Below are 22,624 nucleotides of genomic sequence, written 5' to 3'. Positions count from 1 at the left end.
AGTACCTTTAACATCAGCTATGTAGCTAGTGAAATTCACTTATATGGAAAGTGATTCGGATTATTGTCACAAACCACCAGGTAATATATTTCATTTAAAATTCAACTCTGAAATGCTGGTCCGTTGTGATACGAAAAACATTTTACGAGAATTGTATTCGGTCGATACGCATCAAATCGAGATTAATGATGTAGCGATTTGGAGCTTAGAGAAAGGAATCATTAAATTGTAGTTTCAGATTTTCTTTATCAAAGATAATTTACAGAATTTAATTATGAAAGCTGTTATGATTGAGGTAAAATATTTATGTCTTTTTTGCTTAACAAAATTTGTCTCTACTTTCTCCTTTCTTCTTTTTCTTTTTTAGACTTCTTCATTCATAATTAGGATAGCGAATTAGACGGTATAATCGGTAGAATATTAGGAGAACTTTATGTCACTCTAAATTTTACATTGGAAATCATTTTAAATCATCTTACCTTTTAGTACGAAAATTTGCACTCAAAATTGTTATTTTTTGTTTTTTTATGCGTTAACTTTCATGAATAATAAAACTGTTATTTTTATAAACTTCCACTCAATCTGTTTGAATTGCTATGTTTGGAGTACTAATTACTGCATCAATTTTCTTGATTTTTCTGAAAATAAAAAATGGAATCGATCGTAAAATCAGATATTTATTGATCGATAATATTTTGGAGATTTGGGGTATATTTTGCCAACAGGTTTTGATCTGCAGGTTTGCTTCAATATTTCTTGATTTACGTTTGACAAAAATGAAGATAATGGGATACATTTCCGATGACCTTGATCTTGACATGTATTATAGAGCTCACCTTCCTTATAACTTAATCTTCGGTTATCGTTTATTAACAAGTTATTAACAAGAAAAGTTTGAAAAATATTGCATTTATTTTGAGTATTATGACGTATAATGAGACGAATAAACCAAAGTAGATGCGTGGATAGCGAAAACGGAAAGACGCAACCCAGTAGTGTACCTCCTCTCGCCTACATTAGCTTCATCTAATTCTACGATTTTACCATCTCCATCAATATTTTTTGTCCATTCATAATCAATTTTTGCAAATGACTTAACTAAAGTTAATACAGCATACAAACAACATTACTTAATAACAAACATAAATAAATAATATGAGGAGTACCTTACTTACTTTTCAACAAAAATATCTCCAATCGACAACAATATGATCGTTTAGCTGTAATTCATTTATTAAAGATCTATATGGTGGTGGCTTCATCATTACAAAATAAACAATACACTAGCAAATTGTAGGAAGATTCAAACGTGATCGTTCAAACCATGTGGAATGCAATGATTTTAAAATTGCATGTACTTTTTGTCGTTCTCAATTTTTAATAACTTTATTGTATATCATTTTACAATGAAATATATGATTTTCAGCATCATTGCGTAATTTCAGTGAATTTTTATTCCTTGGGTATATTATTTCACTGCCCATTACTTTTTTTTTTACATAAATAATTCCACAGAAGATCGAAATTGTGAGTTATATTTAAAACTAATTCAGAAGTATATTAGATGGTCGCAAAAGTTTTTTAAAATTTTTCATGTTATATGACTTATTAACTGGCACGTACTGAATAAGATCGTTTAATGTATTTGAGTGAAGAAATCAAAATAAATTTTTTGCATTCATACTACTATTATATATAAATAACCTAACATTATATATTAATATTTACAATATTTACGATAATACAATAACGATGATATATTTCTATTTGTAAAATTCGGGAGATCCGCTTGCAAAGAAGATAATGCTCAGTGTGGAACGGAAGAATTTAGGAGAGTACGACATAGTTATTAAAAAACAGAAAGATTAAATAACATTCATATGTTCTGTGTGTCAAGTGACTAAGCGTCATTATTTCAGGAATGAAATTGGTGTGTGGATGATATAATTATCTCCGAATAGCGATTATGATTTGTGTATTTATTCAATTAAAAGAATGCATAAAAATAAGAAAACAGAATTTCCAGTTATTTCTGAATTTTGAAATAAACATTATACAATATTTATTCATACTTAGCGCATTTTTTGCAAATTATTGAGTCCTGAATGACACATTTGTCACACACATATTTTTTGGATTTGAAAGAGATCTTTGTAGTCTTGTTTCCTTTGCAATAACTTATTTGATATTTTTTTCTCATACATGGATATACATTTATTGACTTTCCTTGTATAACTTCTTATTCTCTGTGTTGCATATCTTGTAAATCGCCCGCAAGTTATTCAGCCAATTGAAGTACAAATTGTTTCAAGTACAAATTTTTCCCGGATTGCTTCTTTATACAAAACCCACGAATTTATTCCGGCTAAATCAAGAATGTTAAACAAGATCTACATAGGCCGTTTTCGAAATTTCGATTTTATGGGGTACTTTCGTGCTATTTGATCCGTCATGTTAAAACCGAATTTATTACAGTATTATTAAAGTATTATAGAATCTAATTGTGTCTGAAATTATCACTTTTTTCAATTTTTATAGATTTATATTTTGAGCAGAGTAGAAACACTTTTTTATTTGGCTTACTCGTAAATTCTATGTATACAATGATCTAATTTGTACAGATTTGTTGAGAAATATGGTATACAATTATCCAACTGCTTTACGAATTTTGATAAAACTCTTTTATTTCCACGAACGATAGTGATTTTTCTATCGAGTAAATTTGCAACTAGTGATGTGCTCATTAACTTCAAAAAAATTAGTTCTGCAAATAAGTATGATAATATATGCCAAAAAATTATTCTACGAGTTTTATGAACCGTTGCAGTAGGTAGGTCATTTATTTCTCAGAGAAAAAAAGAAAAAAGAATAAGAGAGACATAAATACATTGGATGTAAATAATAATAAAAGTCGTAAAGTCAAATGGCGATTTGATAACATTGTGTGTAAGAAATTTCTCCAGAAAGTTTAAAAAGGCTCATTTCATAGCTTTAGAATGAATACATTTTATATTATAATAGTAAAGACAGTTAGATTCAACTGATGGTGAGTAAAAAACAGTATAAAAACAAATCCATAACGATCATAAAGGGGTAAGTCAAGAAGGGACTATATCACACGAAAACAAAGGAAAAGTTTCGTACTTTTCATCACATATGTTATTTTTTTAGTTTTTGCACTCCGTTGTCATTGTTGCGGTGACTTTATAATATAAACTGGTAAAACTATTGTCAACGATAGCATCAATAAATAACTTTGTATTTTTATACATGCCGGTAGATATTTTGGCATATGCTAATTGTTATAAATCTGGCGAAAAGTTTTGGAATAGCTGGTATCTCATAGTAAAAATCAGTTGGAGTTGCAGAAAAATTATATTGAAAATTTCTCGTATTCCGAAGAGTTAGGCATATCTATTGATAGGCGGTCATACATCGAAATTATCGAAGATACTTAAGGATTGGAATTTTTTGGTTGTTCCCATGAAAATTAATTTTTTATTTTACTATTTTCCTGAAAACTCTTGGGATAATGCAATGTCTGTGATGGATTCTGAAGGACTCGTGAGAAAGATGCGCGATAAAAAGCAATTTGTAATTTTAAATTTATAACGATACATCTAATATATCTAAGGTATACGAAGGATTAATGAGATACGAAGGTTTCGATATTCACATTTCGTTATTGTGTATCGTTAAATTGTGCTGGCTACATCCGAGTGAGACATAACTAATTTAGCCAATAAGCTTTACTATCTTTAACTTCAAACTAGAGGGTTGATTTCGACGATGGCTTCTCTTGGGTAATCAGCGAAGACGGTAATAAAATAAGGAAAGTGAAAGAGAATGGGTAAGGTTCAAGGAAGAATATGAAGTTTAGAAAGGGAAGGAATGATGCTTATTGGTCGTGTACGCATCAGGATATTTCGTCTAAGATGGATAAATAATTTCATGTTGGCTCCTTTGTAGTGGCGACCGTAAACATTCATAAATGACGAATTGTTAACTTAAGAAACGGTTCAATCGTGTACAGTCATCGATTGTATATAAATGTTCAGACACAGAACGACTACCGTACGGTTATATAGAAATGGATCCTAAATCATATCATAAAATATTTTTTTTTATTAATTTCATTTATATTTTTTTTATTTATTTTGGAAGAAAGATAAATTTTTTTGAGATATACTATTTCCTTAAGAGTATGAGGATTAAGGTATTGCTATTTTCGAACAATAAACATTTATTCTCAATAATAAGTTTACACTATTTTAAATTACTATCGAATCATTCCTTGAGGTCAAAAACGTTTCTCTCTTTCTTTCTCTCTATCTCTCATTCGTTATACACCATCTAACTTTTATTGATACAGACAGTATTGATATGCCCATACGGATGCAGGCACGCAACATTTCTTAATACGATAGACCGAGTCAGATTCCTTTTAACAAACACGGAACTCTTGCAAATTTATTATAATAGCAACCAACTTTTCTTCTAAACTTTATTTATCTACTTTTTTTTGGATATGACCCACAATTCTCTACAGTTCCAATTTCTGGAACTGTAACCAGAATATTTATTTCTGTACTTAATCAGGTTTTTTCTAGCAATTTTATCGCTACGACTTATAAGACAATAAAAAATGAATGGATCTTAGAATAGGAGGTCCGTTACTGTAATAATACGAATATTTTTGTGATATAGCCTAGACGAATGCAAATTCATTGAGTAACGTATCATTTAACGTACTTACGTATAGACGCTGTAAGTGGAGAGGATACGGAAATGGCAACTTATCTCAGAAAATATTGATATAGCGAGAAAATTTTTTTACATCATAAAAATATTGTTAACTACGAAGTGTCACGTAAACATTTAATTGCTTGATGAAAAAACATGAGTAAATATATAATTAAGATTGATTTCGCCCAAAAATGAGAAAAAATATCTGTAAATATAATGGGAAAGTAGAATAATTATTTTATTAAGGATAAATGCTACCTTTTCGTTGTTGGTAGAAGTTGCTCTAACGTTTGCCAGCGATCAACGAGGTAATATCAAATTATTGAACGATTTCAATATTAGTTAGTAATATTTTCAAACTAATTGTCGATAAATTTTAAAGTAGTTGTCATTCGGGAAAATTCACCGACCCGTTCAGAAACATAACCTCATTGGATAACATTAACTTACTCAATGTTATTCAAATTAGTTAACTTACTCAATGTTGTTCAAATTAGAAAAAGTCTTGACCATTTATTATATAAAATTGTATAAAATAATGAGATCCTTTTGTAGTTTTTGTACAATTCTTATTTTACACGGTTAATAATTTATATCTGGTACAGATTATCTACAGTTATCCACAGGATTCGTTATGTTTATATATTAATTATCTATAAATTATATTTATATAAATTAAACATTAGATGTCTCGCCGGCTTTAACGTAACGATCATTTTCATCAGAATTTCTTATATTGCTACTGGCCGTATTTTAACGATAAGTCCTTTTAACAAAATAGCAATTATTACCTTCATTTCTAGCATTGCGAATTTTTTATCTAAGAATGTAAAATCAATAGTAAATTCATTTTCTAGAATTTATGGATTACAATTTGAATATTATATAAAACCAAACGTAAGGAATAAATGTAGGCACAAGATTGAATGTCAGTTCACGTGCTGAGATTAGATAAGCACCTTACGCCGGACGTAGATCGTTGGCCCATGCTCTAAAAAACGTACACGTGGATAGCAAAAAGTGACAATGCGAGAGTTAAAGAGCGAAAAAAATGATTATCTATATAGAACATTAGGGATGATAACAGAGAGTAGAACATGTATATAATGTATAATTAACGAGTGAATTTTTTTCTTCTTAATATTGTTAAATACGATGAAAAGGTATAGTTTCTTACTTGTATAGTTTCCATTTAATTTTTATAACATGTCTTTCATTAAATGCCTAAAGAAAAGATTAATTTAACAAAATGGTCATTTTAGCATTTAAAAAATCTCATCTTCTATTTATTCTTTATTTTCTAAAGGCTCTTTAGAGGGATCGTTTAGAAAAAATCTCGTGAATAAATAAATTATTTCTGCAAGAATTTACACAACTCCATATAAATCTAATACTTTAATTGATATTCATGAATAATATTAACAAATTCCTGCTAAGAATGTGTGTGTGTGTGTGAGAGAGAGAGAGAGAGAGAGAGAGAGAGAGAGAGAGAGAGAGAGAGAGGATGATATGAAATAGAATGAGAAGAGAAAAGGAAGAATATGTATATAGGATTAGAATACCAAAATTCACATGATATAGTTTTTTCATGAACTTCGTGTATGACGCAATTTTAATTAAAAGTCGTCTTATCAGCGTAACAATGATTATTGTCATATTTAGCATAGCAAAATTTTGATCTAAAAAAATAAAATCAATTGTAAATGCATTTTATCTTAAAATTTTCTGGAATATATTATAAAATAATCTATAGGAGTATGTAATTACCTATGCAATTTCTTCGACTGTAACTAAATGGAAAGAAATATGTAGAACAATTCTTTTTCGATAGGAAGCTATCGGGATCGAATAGTAATGGCCAATATTTTGCGCTTCTAGAAAGTTTACAAATGAGAAACACTGCTGAACTACCTTTCGGTATAGTCCAAACTTCTCTCATTTAATACGATTAATAAAAAATATTATTACTATATAATATATTCATATTATTAATGATAAAAAACATAAAACTAGTCATTTTGTATGCAGAGATACCTTCTATATCTTGCGTCACCCTCCGGGCGATGACTGGATATGCGAAGACGTAACGTTTCCTTGATCACACATTCCAAAAGTTTCATACTTTTAATATCATTATATGTCATTGGAACATATTTTGGATCGTCCGTGCGGTAAATTCGATTAACTTCCTCATATACATTGTCCTTTGTGATCGAAGATTTGGAAAACATGATAAGAAGTTAATATGAATATAACTTACGTCGGATACGTAATGACAAATTATTAAGAAAATGTTATATATGCGTACTTGAATTTCCGGGTATGTTGCAAGCATTAAGAGAACAAAGCTAATGGTTACGGCTGAAGTTTCGCTACTCTGAAAGTAATATACAGTTTTTCTTAATTGTCATGAATAAAAAAATATTTATTGGAATTAAAAATAATAAATACGATTTACAGCTATAATTATTCTATTCATTTCATCGCGGATATCTTACTCCGAATATTTTCCCCTTTCGTGAGACAATTCAAATAAAAAATCTAGAAGTGTCCTTAACTTTGATTCTTGAAAAACGAACAAGAATCTCATTAATATTATTAATAAATGAAAAGATTGAAAACTAAATTTTATTAAACGTATATTTCATATTTTTACCTAAATTTCCCTCTGTCAATTCCCGATTAATTTTACTTTTCAATATAAATTACTTCTTTTCTTTAATTATCTTTAGGAATAAAAAACAACAATATATATATAAAATATAATATTAAAATTTTGAAAATTTGAAAAGTAGGAATACAATTTAAAAAATGTTTCTTCTAATTATACTTTATTTGTAAAGTTATCCAGATAAGACAAATACGCCTGGTATTTCTTTTCTATAACGGTCTTATAAAAAATTATGTTCGGAAGTAACCATAATTTGAAGATCCTCTGTGCAGCTATATCCATTCCACTGAAAAAGCAGACGAAAAACATATAATGCATTACAAAAGTAAAAATTTCATTAATGTTACCATTATATTAATTTAGCTAATTTGCAATCCGGATTTTTCAGCGAATTTATTTTCTTACCCAGCATGCCGTCTTCCAAAAAAAGTTTAACAAAATTATAATAAACTTTAAACAAAAACGTCAATTATATACACGTGTAAAAATATCTAAATTCTACCACATATTGTATCCAATGTACAACGAAAAATATAATGGAAAACGTCTAATTCTTCTCCAACTGAAGTTTCCAATTTTTTCATTAAAACGATAGAATAATTAATGAATACATCCATATGCGATGTTGTATGTTTCAAAAGAAAGACATCATTTAAAATTTTTCGATGACGATTCCATAATGATGCTTAAAATCAAAAGGAAAGCAATAGTTTATTTTACATACTTTACTTATTTTATTCGTCTAGACATACATATAATACATTTATTTGTATGTGCATATAAAGGAGCAAAAATTTTTACTGTTCAATTTTCTAAAATTTAATATTTTATATATATATATATATATATATATATATACATATATATATTTATGTATTAGTATTAATAAACAATGTAGAAAATATACTTTACCTGGAGCAGTTAACAAACCATTCCCCACAAATGTTTAAATTTTTCATATTCCTCGCTCTTATCAGTAATATTTGGACTATTGAATACAGTCATCCGATAAAAAATAAAAATATAAAATAAAACGACTATATAATTATTAAAAATTATTAAAATAACGTTAATATATCTTACTTTGATATATTCGGGATTGTCTACGATTACAAATAATATCGTTCCTGGCCATATAACACTTGAAGACGAGCAGAATTTACTCCCAGCAAGACCTGAAAAATCTAAGGGATCACAACATGTTCCCAGCAGAAAGGCTTAGTCTTCTAAATACTATAGCGCGAGGAGCAACTAGACACCATGTTCCACCAAACACTATCTCATTCTACAATCTACTAAAGAAAGTGATTTCACTAAAATAACCGAGAACACCCTCTCGAACTTGTGTGATTTTTCATGTTCCGATCAGCGAGTGCCGATGTTATTGGACTATTTATAATAATAAAGGGCATAAAAATTTGTGTTAATCCGGTTATCCGAGGATAACTCAGTGTATGGTTGGAATTTACACCTGCTATGTGCAATCTGGAGTTCATTGACACATCTGCTTTTACACTTGGGACGACAACGACCACCGAGGAGCCACAAGGACAAGGTCATGAACGACAATAAAACCAGTAAGTTTTTAAGTAAGTGTCGAATATGAAAACCAATGCTAGCAGAAGGTAGCGTTGCGACTCCGACTCCCACCGCAAGGACATCGCTAAAATACCCTATCCTTGAGAAAATAATTGCAATAGGCGGTATTAAATCACCGAAGCACCGAACTCCGAACGATTTACTTAAGGGGGTAGTTGTCACGTCTTCGTATGTAAGTCAACCAGAAACTATGAAAGACACTTTAAAGAAGAGAAACCCTTATAGGCAAAAATACGTGTGCTTGTAGAGCGATACCATTTTTCATTTGTTTCTCCTCTATCTTTCCCCATAAGAATAATCATTTGAAGCTTGTAGTTAATAAATAATTTAGAATTATCTATAAGACACGTAGTAAAGAAATACGGGAAGACGATGGAAGACGAAAAGTATGTGCAAGAATGCAAATGCATCATGCCCCTTTTACTCTTGGCAAGATAGCACGCACAAGAGCCACACGTGCAGAGATAAAGCTGACCGAGAAAGTAAATGCAGTCGAAACTTTATCAACCGCAGTCGTTTAGATAAATTCATTGCAGCCGTTATTATCAGTTCGTTGCAGTCAGTCGTTATGATCACTTCGTTGCAGTCAGTCGTTAAGCGCAGTTCTTTTACAATTACGATACTTAAGACTTATAATCTTGTTATTCATTGTAAATTTCCATCACCGATTTTATACCAAATAAATCAATTCGTGAAAGTGAAGACAAAGTGTCGAATACCGAGCATCGCTTCGCCCTATTATTCCTCAGTTATCGCTAACAAGAGGGAACCAATTCAAGGGTCAGTAGTAGGAACCCTCGAAAGAAATAATGACGCGAGAAATGATGTTCGGAGCCGCTCTCATCATTTCATCGAATAAGTAAGATAATATAAATCTTTTCTGACGCAGTTTGACTACCCTATTGAGATGGAAAATAGAAAAAAAGAGCTTCGCTTCCGTGCAAAATTCCGAAAGGATTGACCGAAAAAATGTCGCGTGATTAGGTCGGTGTAATCGGATGACTGCAGAAACTTCGATTACTCTACACCCATTCAAGACTCAACTGTTGACGTCACAATATAAATAAGTGGCATTACCTGATATCGATACAACAGAAGTCTACCCTAACAACGGTAGTTGAAAAAATACTACCTTTAGTAAAGTATAGTTAATTAGTTGAATTGACATCTTGATAACATACCCGTCGAATATACGCCTGACGATATACAAACAGAAATTATCTATCTGCGGTCGGTAAAATTTTCAGTGATATTATCTAATTTACAGATTCACTTAAAAATTATAATTATTTCGATTATTTTGAGATTATACTTTTCTTTATTATCTCGGTTATTTGTAATTAAAATCGAAAGGTAGCATTCATCCTTATGGAAATATTTCTTTTCATTTTCTTAAATATTATATATATTTAATCCAATTTTATGTGGAAATATTCACGTCAGATTTTTCATTCCGTTTTAATTATACAATTATCTACGTTCCTTTCTTCAAATAATTCAATGTTTAAATGACACTTTGACTGCCCTAATCATTAAAAGTTTTTCGACGATATAAAGAAACTTTTCAATGTTTCAAGATTCAATGAAGAAGTTAAACTTTTCGACACTTTCATCGCTTACAACGTAGATAAATAAGCTCATACAATAATACCTTACTCAATGTTTTTCTATTCATTCAGAATGTCTTATATAAAAATTTCTAATTACGTTATCAACTCTCCAATTCGAACGTCCAATCATTCTTCATCGTCTCGAAAGTCATAATAACCGGTTTTTTAGAAAAACTAAATTTAAAAAACGAATAATATAATAATCCTGATCGCAGCTTCAAAAACTGCCTCTACTCCTTAGATTATGTTAATTCACCCATTATAGTCATATAGGTAAAAAAGTAGACGAAGGATATGCAAAATAAAAGACAAGAAAATAAATTTTGCAGGAGTTGCAAATTATTGTCGAAAGAAATCTGACTCCGTTGCTCATACTTAGGAATATTCAATAATGCGCGCTTGCATGTGTATGATTAATGTGAAATGTAGAAGAAGAAAGAGAAAGAGATAACCTTAACGACAAGAAATGATCCGATACTTTCTAAAAATAGAATAAACCGATAACTGAGAAGAAATGAATGTCATTCAAGAAATAATAAAGTCTTACTTCCACATGTCTATTATAACTATCTCAACAAAATTTATCTGATTTAATAATAATTAAAAAAATTTCTAATTAATATAATAAATAATTTCTATATAGCAGTACGGTGGTTATTCAGTTTCGCACCGTTTAGATACAATCGAATTTAACCATTTCGAGCGGTTTAATCTGATATACCACAATCAATCAACATCATTCTTTTCCTTTCCGTGGACGTTCTTATCATCTTCAAGGATAGTTCGAGAAAAACTGCCATTTTAATCAATTTGTACCTTTAAAGCTAATAATAATAAGATAACCGTGTTTTACTAGGATAATTACCGATACACAATAACGAAACGTGAATATCGAAATTTTTTATCATTATACTTAAATTACTTCCTTACAGATTTAAATTGACTTAATGTTTTTTATCCCGTATATTCCTCACAAGCTTTCCTGGATCCATAGAAGACATTGCGTTATTCCATTAATTTCCGGTTACAAGGCAATGTAAAGAATAATTTTGCAGGAAAATCCGACGAATTCCGAGCCTAGCGCCTAGTTTAATGTCATTACAACCAGTGATTCTATAACATTTGTCCAAAATTTCTTAATGATTTATGCCATCATGAAAACAGACATAATTCTTGACCAATTTTGACGATCACGTTCTCGATTTCAAAACAAGTTTACTGCATATCTTTTCCGAATTTTGGAAAGAACTTTTCGTTTACGCATAAATAATCATCGAATAAAAATAACATACTTTACACGATTTTTTTCGAAGATAACTTTTCGAAAATTCAATACATTGGATTAAATCTTCGTCCTTAAAATGACAACTTTTCTCAATTGTTCAAGAATTACTTCTATCTTCATCGACGGCGTAAATGCCGTTTTCTACATTTTTCGAAGAAAAAATTTATTACTGTGATGTTTGTAGTTCTTTATTATATTTATAGATTAAAAATATAGAGATTATGTAAGCAATTTGTAGCACATTTGCAGGCATTTAGTTTAGTAACACAAGAAATCATACGTTCAATTCTAACGAAACTAATGAACTAATTTACTCTCTCCTTCTCCTTATTCGATAATTTAGTAATGTGTTACTATTCAATCTCTTACATTTCTGTACATTTCTTCCACTAATAACTGACGAGAATTTCGCTATTATCCGTGATAGCATATATACGTGTTATAGCAACAGTATAATATTGTTGGATTAGATATGAATATTAAGTATATAAATTTGTCGATTACTTTTTCAGATTTAATGAACATATATATCATATATTAGTGAACGTATATATTATATATTATTTTTAATAAGGGTCAAAGCTCAATGTTTTTTCCAGATTATCTACAAGATTTTTCTCCCAGCGTTATTTCGTTATGGTTTCTTCTGTGTGAGTTCACTTTATATTATTTCAGTTACTACTACTATTATTATAGAAATAATAAAAAGAAAAATATCATAAATAGAAGAATATATCTATATTGAATACACCATGACAAATATGATGGCGGTAATTTACGATACATAAAAGAAAAGGAAGTGTTTCATTTTACGTGATATCTTTACAGTATAAAATAAGAATTGTAAAAAAATTCCAAAGGATCTGATTATTTTATAAGATTCTATATAATATATGATCAACGGATAAAGACATTGAAATACATATTTATAAATTCTTATAAATTAATTTTCTTACAGTTTAGTAAAAATTTAAAAATGCATTCTTCTAGATTTATAGTACCTTCTCAATTATTAATATCAATTAAACTTTTGTCTACATTCACACAATTAAAGGAGAAGTATATATAAAAACCTAAAACGAATAAATATTGGATTTATAACATATTCGTCATTCCAGAATGACGAATGAAGAATTAATTTACATCCGGTTTATAACGCAATGTTCAGTCATCGCATTTCTTTTATTAATAAGAAGTGGGAACAGAAACAATTTTGGTGCCATCTCCGATCTTTCTAGACTGTTCTTGTCCAATCAAAGGAGAAATGCCAGATGTAAACAGTAATCACGTGAGCAAAGTATGATTTATGGTATCTTTAAATATTCCTCGCTTTTCTATTCCATCCTTAGTTTCTGTAAGGATAGAAGTGTAGTAGGAATCGTTGCGTGGTGATATCAAATTATCCTTAAATCTCAACAATTATTATTAGGGATATAAGATTATTTTCATTATATTAAGTCGTTTATATATATTCCTATTGATCTAATTCATCATGTATTTCACTGTAATATTAATTATTATTCCAACAATTTTATTTGGACTATACTATGGAATAGCAGAATACTTTTTAAATAAATTACATATGTTAAATATTATCAACGGCATTCCTGGACCAAAAGCATTTCCTATAATAGGAAATGCTCATCTATTTACTGGCGACACAACAGGTAAATTTGTATCATCAATTTTTTAGATATAAGTATTTCATTCAATAATTATTTATAACCTCTATTCTAGCTCTATGGAATCAAATACTAAATCTAGGTAAGAATTATCAATTATTGTGGCGTGTATGGATAGGCTCGAAATTATTTTTAGTAATAGAGAATCCTGAATATATCAAGGTAAGATCTATTAGCGTCATTTTAATAATTTTTAATGATATCATAATCCTTTCATTTTGTATTTTTTTTTTTTCGGAAGACTTTACTCAATAGTCCAAATATTATTGATAAGAGCGAGGAATATGAAAAATTGAAACCTTTTGTAGGCAATGGTTTGTTTACTGCTCCAGGTAAAGTATATATTTTCGACATTGTTTACCAGTACAAAAATAATTATATTAAGTATGTACTATATAATCTTTTTTGTAACATTTAATCTTATGAAATTGAATAGTAAAAAATTTTTGCTCCTTTACTCACACATACAAATGAATGAACTGTATAAATATGCACAAGATCTTTTCTCTTTTATTATAAACATGTACGTATAGACGAAGAAATTAAATAAAATATGTAAATTAAAGTAATATGTGAATTATGTAATATAAGTGAAATATGTAATTTAAACACTAATTGCTTTCCTTTTGATTTGATTTTAGCATCAGTATGGGATTCACGTCGAAAAGTTTTAAATAAAATGTTCCATATGAAAAATATAAAGTCACATATGGATGTATTTGTTCATCATTCTATCGCATTGATGGAAAAATTAGAAACTCTTGTTGGAGAAGAATTAGACATTTTTGATTATGTCTTTCGCTGTACTATGGATATGATACATGGTATTTTAATGTGTAAACTTTTAATGTCTATAAAATTTATGTACATTTGTTTAAATTTACTATAATTTTGCTAAACTTTATATTGGAAGATGCCAAGCTGGATACGCACCTAAATTCGCTGACAAATACAGATTGTAAATTAGCTGAATCAATACAATGGTAATAATAATGATACTTTTATTTTGGTAACATATTATGTATACTTCTAACATTTTGTGTGCACTTTCAGTATGATGGATATATCAATAGAAAGGATCCTTAAATTATGGTTACATCCGAACATAATTTTTTATAACACTGCTATAGGAAAGAAATTTCAGGCGTGCGTAGCTTATCTGGATAATGTAACAAACAAGGTATCATTAAAGCAAATAATTTTTAAATTGCATTACTTCTTTTCAAAATTAAGAAATTTTAATAAAATATTTTCTATACATATCGTTATTTCTTGTTCCTAAAGATAATCAAAGAAAAAATGGAATCTATATTAAGAAATAAAATTAATCGGCAATTGACGGCGGAAAAGTTAGGTAAAAATAAGCAATATACCTTTAATAAAATTTAATTTTCAATGATGTGATTTATTAATGATAGATTCTTGTTCATCTTTCAAGGAGAAAAACAGAAGACACTTTTCGATTTTTCATTCGAGTTATCAAACGAAGGAGAAGTATATACGGAGAAAGATATTCGCGAAGAAATGAATACAATAATTATAGCTGTAAGTCGTATTTATTATTTTTAATTGCAATAAAATTTTTTTATTAATGACAATTAAGAAAAACTGTATATTACTTTCAGGGAAGCGAAACTTCAGCCACAACCATTAGCTTTGTCCTCTTAATGCTTGCAACATTCCCGGAAATTCAAGTACTTATATATAACAATTTCTTAATAATTTGTCATTACTTATCCGACGTAAATTATATTCATATTAACATCTTATCATGTCTTCCAAACCTTCGATCACAAAGGGCAAAGTATATGAGGAAGTAAATCGATTTTACTGCTCGGACGATCCGAAATGTGTTCCAATGACATATAATGATATTAAAAGTATGAAACTTTTGGAACGTGTGATCAAGGAAACGTTACGTCTCTTTCCTGCAGGTTCTCTCATTGCCCGGAAAGTAACGCAAGATATAAAAGGTACCTCTGCATTCAAAATGATTCTATATATGTATCTTTTCATTGTTTTACGTTTAATATTTTATTATTAATAATATGAACGTATTTTATAGTACTAATATTTATTTATTAATTATATTAAGTTTCTAAAAATTGGACTATACCAAAAGGATGTTCAGCAGTATTTCTCATCTATAAACTACATAGAAGCGCAAAATATTGGCCACGGCCATTAGTATTTGATCCTGATAGGTTCCTACCAGAAAAGAATTGTTCTACCTGTTTCTTTCCATTTAGTTACGGTCGAAGAAATTGCATAGGTAATTACATACTCCTATAGATTATTTGAAAGTATATTCTAGAAAATTCCAAAATAAAATGCATTTTCAATTGATTTTATTTTTTTAGGTCAACATTTCGCTATGCTGGAGATGGCAACAGTAATCGCTACACTGATAAAAAGATTTAGAGTTACAATAGACAAGCCAATAGAAATTGCAAAAATAGATGTAAAGTTGAGCATCACATTAAAACCGACGAAACCAATAAGATTAAAATTTGAAAAAAGAAATTAATTAAAACATAGAGTATACATGCATGAATATATATATATATATATATATATATATATGTATATATGTATAATACATAATTAATATATTTATATATAACGAATTCTGTGAGTAATAGCTAACAATCTGTAGTAGAATCATATTATTATCTGTAAAAAATAAAAACCGACTACTTGTCATTTCATATAACTTTATATAATGTTTATGTATTATTATACACCTTGAAGATCGTTATATTTAAAGTATGTGTAAATTATTGTTTTTCTAGTAATATAACAAAAATACATCGTCATAGACTTTCTACTCTGTAATGTTCTTTTAATTAACCTTTACCTTATGAAAGGCATGTTGTGAGGCAATGTACTAAATTTCTTCTAATCGGATTAGGAATATTGGATTAATCAATGTCTGACGAGGAAAACAAACTGTGATTGAAAGAGGAACTCAATTATTCATTTCGTAATGAAGTATTAAAATTTTATTTTACCAAGTACGACGAGATTGGTGATATCTTAGTATTATATTACCTCTATAAAAGACCAATATTTTGGTAGGACACATCAACGAGATAATTTCTTGTTTATTGGGACCGATACAACAGAATCCATTTGTAAAATAAATCTCGTTCTGTATTTATCCTTTATTTCATAACGGCTAATTAGAAAGATCTTTAGAGGTAATCCACAACAGTTAATAAATTTTTTCTGAAATAACTACGGCACCGTATGATATTTATCGCTTATTCGAAGATTGTTAGAGAAGGAGAGAGAAAAAAAGACAATGACATGAATTAAATGTAAGAAAGCAACGAAAATGAGACATATATAAGATCAGCATATTATCATTATGACAATTAAGTAAATAATAATCAATCTTGGATGTCTAGTTGTCTCCTTTCTCAAAGCCTCTGATTACGAGCCTAGTGTTTACACTAGGAAATTTGCCTTGAGATTATGTCATTATAAATGTTTGCATTCTTTCTGGTTCTCTCTCTTTCGAAAATCAGAGTTTACAAACAAGAAAACTAATGTATCTCGTTTAACTAATCCCATTTACATGTTATATAATGTAATGGTATACATCGATATACATCAATATTAATGCCGACAAAATACTTTTGATGAAAAATAAGATTATTATATATCGTCCGTTCTAGCAGACGAACCGAGAAATGTTGAAAAATGAATGCGACGCGGAAGCGATCGAATCAAGTGTGAATTCACATATTTCAGATAGCCTAACACTCTGGGCCGATGTCGAAGCATACTTTAACATAGATTTATGTAATTTCACTTCTAATTACAGCAATTATGGTTCCCGAATTAATAGTAAAGTAATTTATCAACATCTTAGCATGCGACTGTTTTTTTGTTTGACGACCGATCTCGTTGAAAGAATTATGGATATATAATAATTTTCTTCTTACTGAAGATATTCCAAAGAAGTGATTATCGTTATATGTTACAATTTGCATATATGATTGCATATAACATACATCATACATATAACATGTTGTATTTGTTATTTAAATCTTTTTAAATTAGTCGATACGTATTGTTATATTTACCATTAAAATTCCACGTGTACAATCACAATAGCTACTTCATCGCAGAAAAGAAAAGCAAAGTACATTAAGCATTCGTTATTAGATAATGGTTAAATTAACACGTGTGACAGCTATGAAGCTATTATGGAAAAGCCGGAAAAGAAAAACAATTGGATATGATTTGCGGCAATTGCAGAATGATTGCATATTTAGTTATAATTATATTAATATACCAATCATATCTAAATATCTTTCATTTCATTTTCTCTTATTTCATATCATCCTAATTATCTCACTCCTTCGCACTCACACACATATCGTCAAATTAATTATCTTTATTTGCTGAAATACACATTCCTGCAAATTGACCATTTTTTTTTTTTTATTAATAAAGGAATATACAATCAATTCTCATAGAGAATTATAAATATTTTTGCTGACGTGATATACTGACATGAGTTGTAAGTTCAAGACGACATTACAATGATTAATTAAGCTAATCAAAAAAAGAAATTAATTAAATCTTCTTCCTAGATCAGAAGTGTAGAACCTTTTTAGCCTACATACTAGTTCTGAGGTTATTAGCAATTTATTTGCTAGAGGATTCGGATGTTTAGCTAGACGAATATTGTAGCGTTCACTGAAGTTAACAATTTCTTCCTTGACTGTAGGAATTCTTAAATCAATATGAATCCTTTCGTTTGTTACATACCAAGGGGCATTGCAAATGTTCCGTAGGGCTTTTGATTGAAATCTTTATAGAATTTCTATGTTAGAGTTACTAGCGGTTCTCCATAGTTGAATTCCATAGGTCCAAATGGGTTTTAGAATGGCTTTGTATATTATGAGCTTGCTCCCCAGAATTAACTTGGATGATCTCCCAATGAGCCGATATAGCTTTCTTACTCTTTCCTTCAGATAGGTTCTTTTGGATTTAATATGATGTTTCCATGTCAGTCTATTATCAAGTACCATACCCAAGTATTTAACAGGATCCCTGGTTGGAATTACTGTCACATTAATTGTCACAGGAGGGCAAGTGCCCTTTCTTAGCGTGAAGGTTACATGTGCCGATTTATTTCGTTGACGTTAATTTGTCACTTTTGGCACCATCTTTCAAGCTTGTGTAGATGACATTGCTGTATTTCAGTTGCATTTTGAGGATCGCTGTCCGAAGCTAATAGAGCAGTGTCATCTGCAAATGTTGCCGTAGTTATCACCCCTGAGGTGGGTAGATCTGCTGTGTAAATTGTATATAGTAAAGGACCGAGTACACTCCCTTGCGGGACACCAGATAAGAAAGGGAATGCTGTGGTGATTGATTGATTTAAATACTTTACTATGAATTGTCTGTCAGTGAGGTAGGATTTTACGATTGTGTAAAAAGAGTATGGCAGAGTTTTTTTAAGTTTGTGCAGCAATCCAATGTGCCACACTTTATGAAAAGCTTGTCTAATGTCTAGAAATACTGCTGTACAGTACTTTTTCCGTTCGAGATCTTGTGATAATTGACGTGTTATACGGTGAATTTACTCAGTTGTGGAATGACATTTTTGAAACCCGAACTGAAGCTCAAGGAAAACTGGTGCATCTAGTGCATCGAAGAGGCGACTTATTACCATTTTTTCAAATAACTTGGATGTAGTGGATAAAAGACTGATTGGCCGATATGACGTAACTTCATGAGCTGGTTTTCCTGGTTTATGAATAAGAGTTATGATAGCTATTTTCCAGGATGTTGGATAATAACCTAGACGTAGAATTGCGTTAAATATAGAAGTTATTAATGCTATCCCTTTCTTTGGCAATTCTTTTATTATCTTTCCGTTAATTAGATCTTTACCAGGAGCCTTCTTTGAATTTGCGTTAGCTGCAATTGTTAATTTGACCTCCATTGACGTAAAGGATTTGATTTGTGGCGACAATTGCAAAGGCGCGTTCAGGAAATTCCTAATTCCTTCTTCATCGATAAGTGAAGTGGAGACAGATGGTTTAAATGCATCAGCCAGATAAGGGGCAAAGAGGTTTGCTTTGTCTATTGGTCTTCTTGCCTATCCACCTAGTGGTTGGCGAAGCGGCGGTATGTCTTGACTTGGACGAGTGAAGCACCTGGTGGCTTTCCAAAGTGAATAGTTTGAGTCCGCTGTGGGAGATAAGTTCATTAAAAATTTTTGGAATCCTTCACTTTAAAGCGTTGTAGAGATCTTCTTAAAACTCTGGTAGCTTTATTTAGTTTATGCTTGACCTCAAAAAAGCTGCTATTGTGCCAGATTCTACGCAGCTTTCGTTTTTCTGCAATTTTTTTCATGATATATACGGGATAAACGTAGTCATACAAGCATTCCAACTTAGATGCAGAGTCTCGAACAGCGTCTACTATATTGCGCGTTAAGTAGTTTATTGTATGGTCAACATCGTCATTTGTCACTAATGGTGGTGATTTAACGGTATAGGAGTTGAAGGCTTCACGGAAATTATTCCAATTTGTGAGTCTATTGTATACGGAGATAGGAATGTTATTTTCAATGATGTGTGAATTTATGATTGGAGAATGATCAGAAGAAAGGTCAAGTGAGGAATTGACTTGGATGTAACGAGGAGATAAATTTTTGATAATAAAGAAGTCTAGTAAGTTTAGAAGTTTATTGAGAACAATATGTAGGCTCATCTGTATTAATATGTGTCAATCTATTGATTTCTATACTTTTTAAGAATGTTTTCCCTCTTGGGGTTACTATTCTACTGACCCAACTATTATGTTTAACATTAAGGTCGTCTTCTGCTAAGAATCTAGAGCCTAAACTTTTAAAGAAGTAGTCAAATTCTTCTTTTTGTATAATGTGTCTAGGTCAGTAAACTGCTAATATGCTAAGCGGGCTGTACCAGTCATATATCATAACACTAGTTGCCTGGATGAGGTTTTGTTTGTATGGCGCAAGCTCATAATGTTTGATGTTATCTTTGATTATAATCCCTGTACTCCCATGTGTCCTTCCACTGGGATGGTGCGTGCAATACACCTTATACCCATATATTCTAAAATAAGTTTTATCGGTAAAATGCGTCTCAGATACCAGCATTATTTGACTGTCTTGATTTTTTAAGAAAGATTCCAACTCAACTTTTCGTTGCATCAAACCGTTGGCATTCCAAAGAGCAAAACGTAAAGTCCTCATTAATTTTTGGTGGAAGTCAGTTTATTTAAAATAGCCGTTAATAGAGAGATAAGGTTATTTATTTCTTCCGTTTGCTTTTCAATTAGTTTTTCTAACTTACTTATATTTTCACAATTGCACGATTTATTCTTATTATTTTCTATAATAGAAGAAGTTGGACTAAGATTATTTGGTGAGTGATTGCTTCTTGTAACTGCTTGTGCATAAGAAAAGGATGGATCGATAAAAAGTTGGTTATCTCCAATAGGGTTAGTCTGTGAGCATAATTGTATATTTGGATTTTTTCTGTGACTAGATTTCGGGAATGTTTTTTCGAGCAATTCTTTATAATGAGGGCACCCTTTATAATTTGCGGTATGGTGGCCACCGCATAAGTGACAAGTTGGAGAAGTATCAATGGATTTTTTACATTTTACAGTTGGATGAGAATCTGCACATTTTACACACTTATATTGGCGATTACAGTACTTTTGGGAGTGGCTGTATCGTTGGCATCTTTTGCATTGAACTATTTCTTTCCTTTTTATGGGTGGTTCAATTTTAACTATAGTATTATTCAGTCGACTTATGTTATATATAGATTTATTATTTGGGTTTTTTTTTAAGAACAATATAGAACATTGACAGGGGCTTGTGTGTAACTCTGTGTCGAATGTTATTAATATTATTTACTTCATGCCCGAGCTTTTGTAATTCGTCCTTTAGATTATCCAAATCAACAGAGTGATGTACATTGCGTAGAACAACACACAACGACCGTTCTTGTTTCAGTTGGAACGTATGAAAACTTGCGTTAGATGATTTTAATAATTTAGCAATTTTTCTATATGTATCTGCGTCAGTTGGTAGGATACGAACCTGGTTGTTATTAATTTTAAATTTATAGCTCTCTTTTTTAACGATTTCATCCAAGCATCTCGTTAAGGATTGCATGTCTATTACGTCATCTACATAAATTGGAGGGGGCGGAGGTACTTTTGACAAGGTTCGATTTTCTATCATGTCTATATCCATGATTGTATTTAAGATTGAGTATCTGTTAGCCGTTAGAAGTACTGCTTCAGGTCTTGGTTGCCCTTCATCACTACCATCGTTTTTTCTTGGTCATTTTTTGTTGTTAGGATTTGTTGCATGTCTTGAAGAGGCAACTATTTGCCATTGCGGAAATAGGTTTGATGATAACATATCATGGTCCAGAATATGCGAAGATCTCGTCTCAATTAGCTGACCCGATTTTGAAAGATATTCTCTATAACGGCTTGCTATGTATTTCTCCCGATATCCTCTACATAAACACAACACTCGCGGAACTCAGCTTCGTACGTCTGTATACTCAGAAGGCTAGAGCGCGACACCCAAATTGACCATAACTATGAAAATATCTTTTAAATTATACATTTGTCACAAGCCTAACGCATCAGTCATCATCAAGATTTTGTCATTGAGTATTCGTACTTAAATAATACTTTTAATCTAATGAGCGATTCTATTATAATATTTAATAACAGAATTCAATAATTGCATCATCATATTAAATCAATTCTGATATGAAACATATGAAAATCATGCAAATCGAAATATAGTTCTGCGTAATCCTTTTCGATGCTAATATAAAATATTGTTTACGATTTCGCAATTTCTTTTCCAGTCTATATTTTTTCATAACATTTCAATTTTAACAAGGACGCGTAAATATACATCTCAGATACTAAATGGAGTAATATAAATATTGATAATGGAAAGCATACACTCATAAATTTTCTTCGTTCTTGCTTTCTTTATCAT

At 30.3% G+C, this 22,624-nt stretch overlaps 2 protein-coding genes and 2 long non-coding RNA genes across 5 annotated transcripts in view; 2 read left to right on the top strand and 2 right to left on the bottom strand.

The window, feature by feature from the left end:
* Window positions 1–22,624, top strand: part of LOC118450865 (glutamate receptor 2-like) — a 64,021-nt gene that overhangs the window by 4,214 nt on the left and 37,183 nt on the right. The window contains 1 exon segment of the mRNA XM_085663392.1: window positions 21,562–21,567. Within this exon segment, the coding sequence (XP_085519518.1) occupies window positions 21,562–21,567 (6 nt within the window).
* On the bottom strand, window positions 6,235–7,456 carry LOC118450879 (uncharacterized). Its single transcript, XR_014983479.1, has 4 exons — window positions 7,055–7,456; window positions 6,781–6,950; window positions 6,514–6,620; window positions 6,235–6,425 (listed from the first exon to the last, which is right to left on the bottom strand). It is a non-coding gene; the product is annotated as an uncharacterized LOC118450879 (long non-coding RNA).
* Window positions 7,571–9,502, bottom strand: LOC118450866 (uncharacterized). Its single transcript, XR_014983471.1, has 3 exons — window positions 8,501–9,502; window positions 8,330–8,405; window positions 7,571–7,703 (listed from the first exon to the last, which is right to left on the bottom strand). It is a non-coding gene; the product is annotated as an uncharacterized LOC118450866 (long non-coding RNA).
* LOC118450872 (cytochrome P450 4C1-like) lies at window positions 12,545–16,252 on the top strand. 2 transcript variants are annotated; one of them, XM_085663412.1, is made up of 13 exons: window positions 12,545–12,561; window positions 13,030–13,578; window positions 13,649–13,755; window positions 13,835–13,925; window positions 14,235–14,417; window positions 14,507–14,576; window positions 14,647–14,773; window positions 14,878–14,947; window positions 15,032–15,138; window positions 15,219–15,287; window positions 15,392–15,566; window positions 15,689–15,865; window positions 15,954–16,144. In XM_085663412.1, the coding sequence occupies exons 2-13, from the start codon at window positions 13,404–13,406 to the stop codon at window positions 16,118–16,120; spliced, it is 1,518 nt and encodes a 505-aa protein (XP_085519538.1). In that variant the 5' UTR covers window positions 12,545–12,561; window positions 13,030–13,403; the 3' UTR covers window positions 16,121–16,144. The 2 variants fall into 2 exon arrangements, with proteins under 2 accessions (XP_085519538.1, XP_085519539.1); XM_085663413.1 differs by lacking the exon at window positions 12,545–12,561 and adding an exon at window positions 12,576–12,868 and having other exon boundaries at window positions 15,954–16,252.

The sequence above is a fragment of the Vespa mandarinia genome, chromosome 21 (assembly GCF_050613455.1).
Source record: "Vespa mandarinia isolate Hongniang chromosome 21, ASM5061345v1, whole genome shotgun sequence".
Lineage (NCBI taxonomy): Eukaryota > Metazoa > Arthropoda > Insecta > Hymenoptera > Vespidae > Vespa > Vespa mandarinia.
This window is presented reverse-complemented; position numbering and strand designations above follow the sequence as displayed.

Excerpts from the sequence above, each read along its gene's own strand:
- LOC118450872 (XM_085663413.1), top strand. The coding sequence starts at position 13,404 with ATGTATTTCACTGTAATATTAATTATTATTCCAACAATTTTATTTGGA. Across the intron at positions 14,577-14,646 it reads TTAGCTGAATCAATACAATG|TATGATGGATATATCAATAG; the intron begins GTAATAATAATG and ends GTGCACTTTCAG. Across the intron at positions 15,139-15,218 it reads TGAATACAATAATTATAGCT|GGAAGCGAAACTTCAGCCAC; the intron begins GTAAGTCGTATT and ends TATTACTTTCAG.